The sequence below is a fragment of the Stylophora pistillata genome, chromosome 8, assembly GCF_964205215.1.
Source record: "Stylophora pistillata chromosome 8, jaStyPist1.2, whole genome shotgun sequence".
Taxonomy (NCBI): domain Eukaryota; kingdom Metazoa; phylum Cnidaria; class Anthozoa; order Scleractinia; family Pocilloporidae; genus Stylophora; species Stylophora pistillata.
The window spans coordinates 18922431-18935650 of NC_142526.1; the positions used below are offsets into that span (position 1 = coordinate 18922431).

The 13220-nt window shown below is 38.1% G+C and overlaps 1 protein-coding gene across 2 annotated transcripts; it reads right to left on the minus strand.

Annotated features, from left to right (window-relative positions):
- Positions 1–6070: 6070 nt before the first annotated feature.
- On the minus strand, positions 6071–11720 carry LOC111329202 (BTB and MATH domain-containing protein 36). Of its 2 annotated transcripts, XM_088731317.1 has the most exons (3): positions 9658–11720; positions 7734–8009; positions 6071–7180 (listed from the first exon to the last, which is right to left on the minus strand). In XM_088731317.1, exons 2-3 carry the CDS (start codon positions 7864–7866, stop codon positions 6567–6569), a joined length of 747 nt encoding a protein of 248 aa, XP_088587443.1. In that variant the 5' UTR covers positions 7867–8009; positions 9658–11720; the 3' UTR covers positions 6071–6566. The 2 variants fall into 2 exon arrangements, with proteins under 2 accessions (XP_088587443.1, XP_022789566.2); XM_022933831.2 differs by having other exon boundaries at positions 7734–11720.
- Between the last annotated feature and the right edge of the window lie 1500 nt (positions 11721–13220).

Genomic DNA, 13220 nt, shown 5'->3' on the forward strand with positions numbered 1-13220 from the left:
CAAATTCGATTTAGGTTAAAGTTGTAACTATAAACGATAACTATACTAACTATAACTATGAACACGTGTAAAAATCGAAGAACAAATTATGACGTTCCGAGTGTAGATCTCGTGGCTCAAGTGTCCCTTAAGAATGAACGAGAAAAGGAGGCAGTCCCTCATTTAGCAAACGAGCAAGAACCTGACGCGGCAAACCATTTTCAAAACGAGCCGGTTTCGCCCGTTTAAATCTCTAACGATTCAATATCGTAATACGAAGCATTTTGACAAATCCGCCTTCGTTTCCGACCTCCAAGAAGTTCCTTGGAATACTGCATTTGTTTTTGACGATTTAACTGATATCTTAAATGCATGGATGGGTCTGTTCAATAACATCTTGGATGCCCACTGTCCGTGGCGAGCAAAAAAAGTAGCCAAACAAAATCAAGCTCCATGGATGACTGTGAATATTTTACAAGCGCTTCGCAGAAGGGATTCTTTACTACGTAAAGCAAGGCAAAGTCGTTGTGTCACGGATTGGAACTGCTTCAAAATTGCGAGGAATAAAGTTGTAAACATGATTCGCAGTGCGAAATATAAATACTATAACACCTGTTTCAACAACAACAAGGGAAACTCTAAAAAGATCTGGAAAACCATAAAATCGCTAATGGGCGATGTATCAAAATCAGTTGAGACGCCAAATGTTGTTTTGGCTGAAAAGTTTAATGATCACTTCACTTCAATTGCTGATTCACTGAGGAATCTACTACCTAATGTACCTTATTGCAATTCAAAGGTTGAAAACTTTGTTTGTTCAAGAAAAGATCCGGATGTTCTTTTCAATATTCCTCCTGTTACTAAAGATTTTGTGCTGGGTGCTCTGTTAGGACTCAAAACTAACAAAGCTATGGGTATTGACAAGATAAGTGCAAGATATCTGAAAATAGCAGGACCAGCTATTGCTTATTCAATTACTCAAATCTTGAATATTTCAATTAATTCTGGTGTATTCCCTGATTGTTGGAAGATAGCGAAAGTCATTCCGTTGTTTAAATCTGGGGACCGTGAGGATCCGGACAATTATCGACCCATTTCGATATTACCAGTTTTGTCAAAGATTCTGGAACGTCATATACACGATCATCTCTATAATTACTTATGTGAAAACAATCTATTGTACCCTTTACAGTCAGGTTTTCGGAAACACCATGGAACAGACACTGCTCTTATACGAGTCATAGACAATTTGTTATTTAATCTAGACAATGATCAAGTCAGCGGTCTTCTTTTAGTTGATTACAGGAAAGCTTTTGATATGGTTGACCGTGAAATTCTTTTGCAAAAGCTGAATGCCTATGGTTTAACTCCAGTTGCACGTAAATGGTTTAGTTCATACTTGACTGATAGACATCAATTTATTGCTCTTGATAATGTGACATCTGTCTCTGCTCTTGTGAGGCATGGTGTTCCACAGGGTAGTATCCTTGGCCCTTTACTTTTTGTCATTTATATCAATGATTTGCCTCTACATGTTAATGGTGCTGACCTGGATCTCTATGCTGATGACACCACACTGACATTATCGGCAGATATCTCAGCGGTTGATTCTCTACAAGATTCACTAGCTGCTTCTTTGAAGGAAATTGAATGCTGGACGCACACCAATAAACTTCCTCTCAATGAAAAAAAGACTAAAACACTACTGGTCACAGGCAAACGCCTTGGGAAGAAACTTCCAGATGGTTATAATTTATCTCTTAAAACTATGAATGGTGTATCATTGGAACAAGTACCCTCAGCTAAACTTCTTGGTATAGACATTGACCACGATTTATCAATGAACACTTATGTTGACAGACTGTGCAAAAAAATTTCACAAAGAATTGGAATTTTGAATAAGATCAAACTTTGTTTACCATTTAACCAAAGACTTTTATTTTATAATAGTTTGATTAAGCCATTATTTGATTATGCCAATGTTGCATGGCAGTCACTTTGCTCTAATGAATCTCTTTTAAGAATACTTAGGCTACAAAAGAGAGCTGCTAGGGTTTTATTAGATGCTGAACCACGTAGTTCATCAGTTATGCTATTCAATCGTTTAAAGTGGATACCATTTTATAACTCTACTAAGATAGCTAAATGTTCAATACTATTTAAAAGGATTAATTATTGTGTACCTAATTATCTTAATGATAGCTTAAGATTATTAAGTTCAGTACATTCACGCAACACTAGATTTTGTAAATACAACTTTTTATTACCTAAGTTTAAAAGGGCTAGAGAAGGAGGGAAAACTTTTCTAGTTTCTGCCATAAAATTATGGAATCAGTTAAAGCCTGAATTAAAAAAGTCTAATACACTTAAGGCCTTTAAAGACAACGTATTTAAATATTATTATGATGACAAATCATGCTTAGCTCATTTTAATCGGTAAATTTTATTGATAGTAGTTTTATATATTCTTACTTGTTTATATTATCTTGTATTATATATTTTATCAATTAAATATTATTTGTAATTAGCTAAATTTCTATTCATATTTGTAATCTTTTTTTTTTTTTTTTTTTTTTTCAATATATTAATGATTCTATTGTATTTGCATTTATATATTTATTGTAATTAAGAGGACCACAAGTTTATTAGTGTTTGTGCACTATCACGTGCTATCCTCAATAAATAAAGTCTTATTATTTTTTAAACAACGAACGGAACTGAATCGTTTTGAAAACGCTCCTCGTTTGATAACGTTTTCAAAACGAGCTGGTTTCAGAAATGGTCTCGATCAGCGACGTGTAAGCGAAAGGTGTAACGCCTTCGAAAGCTATGCGATTACAAATGAACCCTGTCTATGTAAACAGTGCCCGAGATATACCTTCTCTGTCTTAGACACGTGGGCCAAAAACTTTATCCTCTTTTCATTCAATGGGCTAGAAAGAAGGACCAGTAAAATTAGGTTTTCATGATCTCTTACTCAGGGGGTAGATCATGCGATTTAACTTCAGTTTCAAGACACACAGATATCCAAGAATTTCAAGAGCATTAAAAGTCATTACTCGTCAAAACATCTAGGCTAAAAAAGCAATAAAAAACGACCGAAGACTTAATGAAACAAAGTAACTTAAATTTATGTTGTAGAGTATTTTAAAGGATTGCTATTTTGAGTATTTTCAGGCTTACCTTTTGTTTTGTTAGGTATCGCCTTTTTGCGTCTACGAGTTATTTTGGTAAATTTATAGTTTCAGTGATCTTTTGTTTTTAGTGTGTGCTTGAACTGGGCTCAGTTCGCGGATTTCCTTCTTACCGTGCTAGACATTTTAATCGCTTGATACAGTTGAGAATAATTAGTTTCATAGGTTGTCATGTTTGGGTTGGTAAAACTACCTTGAGTTTTACCCACACTGAGGATCCTGTTTGTGCGCGTGATTATCGTGCGCGGCTCGATCATTGGCGTTTAATTGGTTCCTTGGTGCTAGCCAAGTGCTTCGGAGCGAGCCACCCAATTTCCCCCTTTCCAAAACAGCGAATACACTATGGAAACTCCCACGGTCAGCTAACGCAAACATGTCTGTGATTTTTGCATTTGATACGTGAGCACTCCTTGCAAAAAGTAGAAGAAAAGTAGCAGCAGCAGTAGAAGAAGAAGAGATCTGAAACGTTGTAGTAGGAAAGAATAAAAAGAGAGAAGAGTCCAGGGTCTCAGTACTTCTCGTTAAAAGCCAAGCGAGTGGTAAAGCCCCCCAACATTTAGCTCACTTAAAAGGAAGACGAAAGGTTTAACATGAGACTAAAAATAACAAAATCAGAGAAAGATACTTAATTTCTTTGTTCGTTCAGGGCATGTTACTTGTCAGATCTGTCCTCTTGTGCGCCTAAATGTAATCAACCCATCGTATTTGTTAAAAAAATAACACTTTGTCACCGAAAACTGAAAGTGCGTATTTGCTACTAAAATACGTATTTGCTACGAAATACGTTTTCCGAAATAAACTGTGAAAAAAGTCTTAAATTGAATTATTCGAAAATGGAGGTAATTTGTCTTTCAAAGCGCAAACCATATGTAGAAAAATCATTTTGATAAAAAGAAAAGAACGAGTTTTATCAGGAAAAAACGATTCGAGCACCTTCAAAAAAATCTTCAACTTTAAGGTCGAGTTTACTTCATAGCCTAAGACGGGATTTTGTTAAAAAATTGACTTGTGAAAGAATAAAAAAATATTTCCTATTGACGGGGGCTTGGGTGGAAACTTTTTATTCGTAAATGACCTTCGGAATCTGCAAAGATCTAAAATTTTTTGGTTTTTTTGGGTCTTTGTACCTACGACTGAGTATTTGCTACGCTTGTCGAACAGAACGCGCGGTATTTCCTTCACAATACTTATTATAACATAACCAAAGTAAACCGCGCGCTCTGATTGGTCAATTTAGCGTCCCCCATTTGCCCATGGGTGTACGCTGCTGACGTGAGCAAATGCAAAGACTATTTTTCCGCGCGCGCTTGTTTTCTCTGGTCGCGGAAGATTTGTTAAATAAAAGGGAACTCTTTATCTACAATATATCAATGTTATGTTATAAAACAAATGGTAAACACCACAGCGTACACTATTGAGTTATGGATGCACGCGGAAGGTTGCTAAGCACGAAAGAAGCGTAAGAGTCGCTCGAGGCGATAGCCTCGAGCGACTCTTACGCTTCTTTCGTGCTTAGCAACCTCCCGCGTGCATCCATAACTCAATAGTGTACGCTGTGGTGTTTACCATTTGTTAAACATTCTCTGCATTTCAGTATAGCTGCCAAAAAAATAAGTGTAAATTTAAGCTGCACATCAACAAAACGCATTTTAAAGTTGTTTGCTTGACGGAAAAATGGAAAAGGAGAAAAGGTAGCAAATAGGCAGGCAACAATCTAAGGAAAGAGAGGGAGGGAGAGAGCTTGTATTGAGGCCTGAAACTACCATCAAACTTTTTTTGAAGAAATTTCTGGAAAGACACAGTTAACAGGTGCCTCCGTGATTATCACGTCGTAAAGAACTTCACAAACCCAAAATACAAGTTGCTCTCTTAATAACTTAATATGACATTACAACTGGGGTTTTTTCCAATTCCCAAATTGTACCTTGCCGCTTGAAGTACAGAAAACTGAGAGTTGCTTTCGCAGATATATCACACGTGTGGATGGCAAACAGGCAAAACCCCAAAACTTTCCGGGAATTCAACTTAAATCAAATATGAACGGACTTACCTCAGCTTATTTTAGTCGCCATGGTGAGTGAAAAAATATAATTAGCATATAAAATTTCGATACAAGTCGCCAATTTAACGACCATCAGACAAAAAAAAGGGGACTTGGAAAAATTATGGATCTTTGGTCGAATTATCAAACGAACAAACGCCAATATTTCCTGTGTTTGTCTTTTTCCTCTTCCCCTTCTGTTTTCTTACCTGTACGTTTCTTGATGTGTAGAAAGAAATGAATCGAGAAGAGCCTCCACCTCAATTATTTCATGATCCTACACCAAATAGAACGGTCAAATAATCGCTGGGTGTTGTGCCCTTAAAACTGTTTCCTCTCCTCTATTTTCGGTAATTTCCTGTTTTTCGCGCTTGTTGCATTGGACATGAGATGATTAGCCTTATCGGCTATCATCTCAACACGCACTCTTGGAATGATTGTTAACGACAGCTCAGACAGCTCAGACAGCTGTAAACACTCTACAAAGATATTAAGTGTAGCTAATTCTGTTGATAGAGACAAACCATTTATTTGAGCGAAACGGTTATTTGAAGTTTGAGTTCTTCGATAGTGCTTGGCAAATTATTTAAACTCGTGATCTTTTATCAGCATCACGCTTGGCGAAATAATTTGTTGTCTAATTTCTTTTGAACGACTCCGGTTTGTGTTCGAGAAGCTTATCAACTGCCACAGCTCTCCATTATACTAGACAGCGTCTCTAGGAAATTAATATACGTAGTGTAGTTTTCGTGGAGACGGTCTGTATGGCAAAATCCCTGCCAAGAGCGTCGGCTCACCTCCGAGGTGTGCCCTACCTTGTGTTGATTCCATTCATGTTAGATCAACAAGACACACGTATCTTCAAGAATTTTTTAATAATACAATACACCCTTTAAGAGCTATAATGCCAAAAAAGAAATCAACCAAGTACAATCTGAGGAAAGAGACAAGTCACCATCCTAAAATAAACACTGATAGGTTCAAAAACACGTTTGTCAACCGCTTAATTTTTAAACATAATCTAGTCTTATAATTTTTATCTTGACTTTCTCTGTAATTTATATATATAGTTTCTTTTTATGTTGTAACATAGGATATGTGATTATTTATCTTATGCCTTAATAAAGATTCAATTCAATTCAATTCATTCACAATAGAAAGCGATCGATGAGTAAGTATTGTATAAAGATATGCAATTCAAGATATAAGGTTCTCACTTCAACTATTGCCGAGTAAGATATGAGAGGCTATGACAAATTCGGTTTTAAAACTCCGAGATCTTAATGGTGGGTGAAAACGCTCAGTCCGGTGAGATATCATTTTCAGCTGTATACAACTACTTTAATACTTTCTCACATTTGCATTGATTGAGAAACCTTGTGAATGATTTTTGACACTTCGCCGTCAAAGCGATGCCTATCAGTATAATAAGTACCATAAGTATTAGAATAATCCAAATACCCGCCCCTGAGTCTAGTTGGACAAGTATCGTTAGCGATGTATTCTAGTATTAATCGACATTCATCACATTCCTTGAAACGATCTTCAAGATTGGTATTTGGTTTTCCATTACGGTAATGAGTACGGCACAATTCCGGCATGTCCTTGCTTGCTTCACCCCACAACCACATACAACACTCTGCCAAGCCAATGAATTGTGGGTAGACCTCCTTCAGTAATCCTTCCAAAAACTCAATTCTTTGCGTTAAGAGATGCTGTAGTTTATCCCTGTCAATACTTTGAAACTGAACGGTATCAGAAAGAGTCTCGAGGCTCATACCTTTCAGCAGATCGTTGCAGTCTTGGCGTACTTTCTCTAGATTGTACAACTCAGCAAGCGAAAGAATCTTTATCACATTTTCCATGGTTTTTGGCTCTTCATCGAGGAACTTAACACAGGGTTTGAAAATCGGTTCTGTTACTTGATACTCATCACTTAGTAGCAGAAGATGTTCCACATTTTCCACTGGGAACAAAAAGCACAGTTAAAAATTTGAAATAGAAGAGAGACCATAACAATGCCAAAACGTAATTATACATCATACAGGAAGTTACATTTACTCTCCCCACTGCAATTATGATCAGAAATCATGCAAGAGAAAGAGCACATTTGGAAATTTCAAACTTTTAGAAAAAACGTTAAACAGCTAAAACCTTGGCTGGCTTATTCACATCATGAGAGCATTATTTCAGTTATTCCTGGAATTTCTTGTCATAAAATAGTTTCGCTCAGAATATAGCATCAGAACTGTTTTGTCAGATTTCTTGAATTTCATTTCTTCCTTTTTTTTCCTTCTTTTTTTATCTTTTTTTTCCTTCTCGTATATACCGGTTGACGAAATCTTGCAGAGAGCTCGTAAACAATGCCAAGAGGTATGTGGGCTCGCAATGATTTCCCAGATTTATTGGCTACTTGTGCCTGCATGATGAGAAACTATTCACTCACCCATTGCTGGTTAAACTAATCAGTGCCTAAGAAGAGTTCGTTAATATATTTGTTTTCCTTCTAAAGAACTTACTTGTGATTTGTAGTTCCCTTTTAGTGTGATGGGGTCTGTACACTTTTGTCAGGAAGTCCAACATCTCATTAGATTTCTTTCCAGGCAGCAGAATCTCGTTAGCAGTTGCTTCTTTAAACTGAGATTTGAACATGGCCTTGAACACTGGTGAGTTCAAGCTTAATATCAGACGATGGACAAGGAACTGCTCATTTTCCACCACAAGGATCACATCACTGTCTTCCCATTGTTCAGAGAAACAACGCTTCGCTTTCTCTTTTTCTCTTGCGTCTTGAACTGTTACATTAGAGGAGACTGAGTTAAACACTGATAAAATTGAAGTTATGCACCTGACTTAGTAGATTGTTATGGGTGCCAAAGATGAATAAAACACGGAATAGCATATGCAGTTAGTTTGTCAGACAACTAAAATTTTTCGTTCCAACAAGCCCCTCGATAGGTCACCACTTGCTGTAGGGGAATTAGAAGTGAAATTAACCACTAAGGTCATTTTCTCTCCTCCACAGCTTGTTTTACGGAATCACGAACGTTCCTCGCAATATGTCTTCAGAGCGGATCACACCTAATAATCTGAAATTTTCCAGGTTTACCATTAACAACGACCTAGAAATTGAACAATTATGCTTCATTAGGCATTGGCTCTAAAACTGAATCCTGAATTGATCAAAAGCAATAGCATTCAGTAAAACAAGTTCTTGACGCCCACTTGTTCGTTCTTAATACACTTAATTAACGGCTACTTGTCAGCTCAAAAGTTGCCCAAGCTCACGCGATACAAGAGCCTCCTTATTTTCTCTTGATTTCGCCAACTGCGCGACCTTAGCATATTTGCATATTTACGAAGGCCCCTTGTGCAAGCTTTAGCCAATTGTAGTTAATTAAGCTTAAATAATGAATAGAGCATTGATGCAATTGGTGATGGACAGTTAATCACCAATTGACTCCCAGTCTATAGACTACCCCGATCCAAATGGACTATCCTAAAATGGCAGAGTCAACGCCCTCCTCAATGCAATCGCTTTCGTAAGCGACCACAGTCTAGTTGTAAGATTCTCAAGTCTCGACTTATGTCAAAGTATTGACATATTCGTGTCCCCAGAAAATATTTGAGTACAAGGTTCTTCGAGGCCATAGCCAGCTTGGTAACTACCATATCTTTCCCTTGTTTGTGAGCCGCCCTAAAAAGTACAAGAAACTTGCAAACAGATACCGTCATTTGCAATAGTAATATGACCAATTGTTTCATCCAAAGTGATGAACGGTGTCGAAGTGTGTGGTTGCCTGTGTCTTGAACTTGTAACGAAAATGGTAGATTTGACAACATTTCGTTAAAGTGAGTGAATGTTCACGGAATTGACGAATCATCCCATGACGACTTCAACACGGACAAAGTGTGTAATTCTGCGAACCCCACTCAAGTGGGGTTCGTGCATATGTATGAGCTCTGTTACCTAGTAACGCGTGACGTATTTTACGTCACGTTTAACTGGGAGTCTTTGATGGAAGCTGTGTGGTAAAACCTGTTTAGATGCGGTCGGAGAAACTAAGGATAGATCGGGAAATTCGAAGCGAACTACGTTAAATTTGGACAGCTTTGTTTGCTAAGTGGAAGCGTGTTATAGTTGAACGTGCAGTTTAGTTAATGGTTTTGATCTTTGAATTTCATAAGGCTTTCGTCCATGAAAGATTATGCGAATTCACGCCTGAAATTATATCGAACTGTAATTTGAGCTTTTTTTTCACAGAAGATTGGATACTTTTAACAGTAAAAGTCACAGGCAGCCCAAGCTCACTACTAGTAAAGCGGACGTGACTCTTACAGTGTTGCGCAACGTTTTATATTTATAAAGGTTTGTATGGGGTGTTATCGGTTTGCCTTGAAAGAGAGAAAAAAATGTCTTGTTTTGAAATAAAATGGACTTACCTCATTGCCTTGTTGTTTTCTTTGTTGATTCCTAGCGTCTCAGGCCATTTTGAAGCGTTTTGGGCGAGTTAGCGCTGTTGGTGTTCAACTGCTAAAACCAATCTTTTTGTAGGTTTTGTCGAACATCAATTTTTCAGCCAATACAACGGGTCCAAACCTGAACTCTACGGTCGCTACATCGACGACTGTATCGGCGCTACCTCCTCTACCAGAGAGGAGCTAACTCAATTCATAACTGCAGTCAATTCTTTTCACCCGGCTCTGAAATATACTTGGGAAATTTCTGACAATTCTTTATCCTTTTTAGACGTCAAAGTTTCAATTGAAGGCAACGGTTTATGCACTAGTGTGTATTACAAACCTACAGACTCGCATAATTACTTGTTATATTCGTCTTCTCATCCATCTCACGTTAAGAATTCCATTCCTTTTTCTCAGTTTCTAAGACTTCGTCGTTTATGTAGTAATGACTCTGATTTTCACCACAAATCAGAGTCAACGTGCCAGTTCTTCGATAAACGTGGTTACCCTGCTTCCGTTCTTCAAGCGGGTTACCACCGCGCTCAACTTATTGATCGACATTCAGCACTACAAACGTCGCATAAGAAAGATTCCGACCGCATTCCATTCACTCTCACGTTTCACCCTCACAACCACTCAGTTAAATCCATCATTCTTAAAAACTTCAAATTACTTCAAAACGATCCAGAGACAAGCACTATCTTTTCGCAGCCTCCGCTCATTTCATTCAAACGCGACAAAAACTTAGGCAATTTTTTGGTCAGAAGTTCTTTTCAGACTAATGAGCAACCAGGCACTTTTAAATGCGCTCGTGCGCGATGCAAAACGTGTCCTTTCATTCACAACACTGATAAAATATCGGGACCTAAACGATCCATTAAGATCACCGATCACTTCACGTGCACCTCCGCTAATGTAATCTATTGCATAACTTGCACTTATTGCAAAAAGATATACATTGGCGAAACGGGCAGAAGACTAGGTGACCGATTCCGAGAACACCTTCGAGACGTGGAAAGGAATGACAAGGACACATCTAAACCAGTCGCTAGACATTTTAATTTACCTAATCATTCTAAGCAACATATGGCAATCTGCGGTCTTTCCTTGCACTTAGGTGGCACGGAAAGCCGTAAAAATCTTGAACAAAAGCTCATCTTTCAAACCGGCAGTCTCAATCCCACAGGGATCAATGAACGCTTTTCATTCCACTAATTTATTCATGTTTTTCTCGTTGCCATGCACCCACCAATAACGTAGCTCCATTTTCTGCCTTTAAAAGCACACACAACCCACAATTCCTCTATTCGCTCCGACGAAGGGCTAACGCTCGAAACGTCAGCTTTTGTAATCATTACGGTGGCCAATTTACCATTTCAACTTTGTTGATATATCCAATATATTCGGGTACAAGGTTGTTAACAGTTTTAAGCATTAAAGATTTCAATTGTTTTGCACGTCTGTCAGTGAGGCTTTCCCATTTGAGACCCTGTTATTATACGTGTCTGTAATATTAATTAAAGGCGAACGAGTGGATAAAGTAACATCCTCGGTCTCATGGTTGCTCTTATCTCCCAGAGCCAGTGCTTAATTTGTTCTCCTCTGTTGCGCGCATAATACATACAAATACGTGATGGAATGTTCGAAATATCACTTATGAGGTTTATGGGCTTTTCTGCGCGACCAATCTTTCTTCGCCCGCACAAGCCAAATTTATGTCCAGAAATGCACGTGGTAACGAAATGGCGAAAATTCGTCAAATTCGCCGGGCTGATTTCACTTTGACGCATTTGACCAAACATTACGACTTCAACACGGACAAAAGTGTATAAATTCATGAAGAATTCCGGTTCTCAATCGACGCAATAAGGCGCTAGAATTACCGAGAGATACTGGACACCACTTAGTATCCTAGCGAACGATTGCAGATTCATCAAAACAGAGTTAACTCTGATCAAAACAAGTTGACCGGCCTTCTCGATCGCAAACCTGTCTTGATCGCTCAAGCTAAAGGCACGGTTGAGTAAAACCGAGATGGCGCTTCCAAAAACTGTTGGCTTCAAAGTTGAAGCAGTCGATGAAGAAGGAGTTTGGTGTGCGTGCACTGTTAAAGAAGTGAACGATAATTTCGTGATCGTGTCCTTTGACGGCTGGAATGCGGAGTGGAATCGCCGCGTCTGTGATCCACGAGAGGTCAGGGATCGAATATTCAGTTCGTTTGTTTACGTCACAGGCAGCCCAAGCTCACTACCAGAAAAGCGGACGTGACTCTTACCGTGTTGCGCAACGTTTTATATTTATAAAGGTTTGTATGGGATGTTATCGGTTTGCCTTAAAAGAGAGTAAAAAATGTCTTGTACCCGAATACCTGTCTAACAAATTCACCAGCGTAAATACAATCCAAAGGCATAATTTACGGGGCGCCCAACACAACTTGTTTATTCCGCGGCCGAATAAGGCTAAGCAGGCGACTACCTTAAATAGCTTCTATTCTTCTATTGTATAATATTAATAACTAACTTAAAGATTTCTTCTTAATAGAGAGTAGTTTTTAAGTCATAGTTGTAAAGTATTAGGTACTACATGTTTAGGGTTAATTGACCACTTTCAAAAATGGCTGCCGGATTAATATTCTTTTGTTTAAATTCAAATTAGCCTTTCTGGCCTCGCTTGAGATGATGTATTCTTTTGAATTTTGTACTGGAGAACGAGGCCAGAAAGACTAAGTTAAATTTAAACAAAAGAATATTAATCCGGCAGCCATTTATGAAAGTGGTCTATAAGCACGGTCTATAAGACCACTTTTCTTTTAGTGATACGGATTCCGTGATTAAATAAAGTGATTAATGATTAACACGTTGACTACTGTATTACTTATATTTCGCAAGTTTTATGCTAATTAGATAAAAGCTCTTGGAAGCTCGCTAACGAGAGCGTGATCTTGTAAGCGACCAGCGCCACTTTACAACCCCTTTTTCGAATTCCCGAGGGTCTTCGCTTACGAGAGCTTCGACTGTAGTCTATTTTGGTAGTCGATTGGGATAATATGTGGATTCTGAGTCACTATTTGTCCATCATAGATACGATCCCCGTTGTTGTAGACGGTTACGCACGACAAATAATATTGTAGTAAGTAAAAAAAGGAAAACAAAATTTAAGTGAACTTGAGAAAGCGAGCGTTAGTGTTTTATGTGCTGGTTTGATCCCAGTTTATTTTTAATTTTGTAAAACTTACCAGTTATTTCATCAACGGCACTATTCTCTACCTTGCACTCTGTTTCCTCAGTAACGGAACTCGCCATCTTGAACGGATTTTCGGATTTTATCACGAGTGAAACAGAAAACTGTAGATTACCAATTATTTATAAACGCCGTTGCCTAGTTCCTCTAGTAAGAGAAAAAAAAAAATCAGGCAAAGATACTCTTCAATCCGAAGAAGCTCTCGGTAAGTAGGGAAGTCAACTCACGTTGATCAGTTCTCAGAAACTTGGTAATCTATTTCCGAGAATCTATGCCTACCGAAGTAAACTGTTACGTTAAGG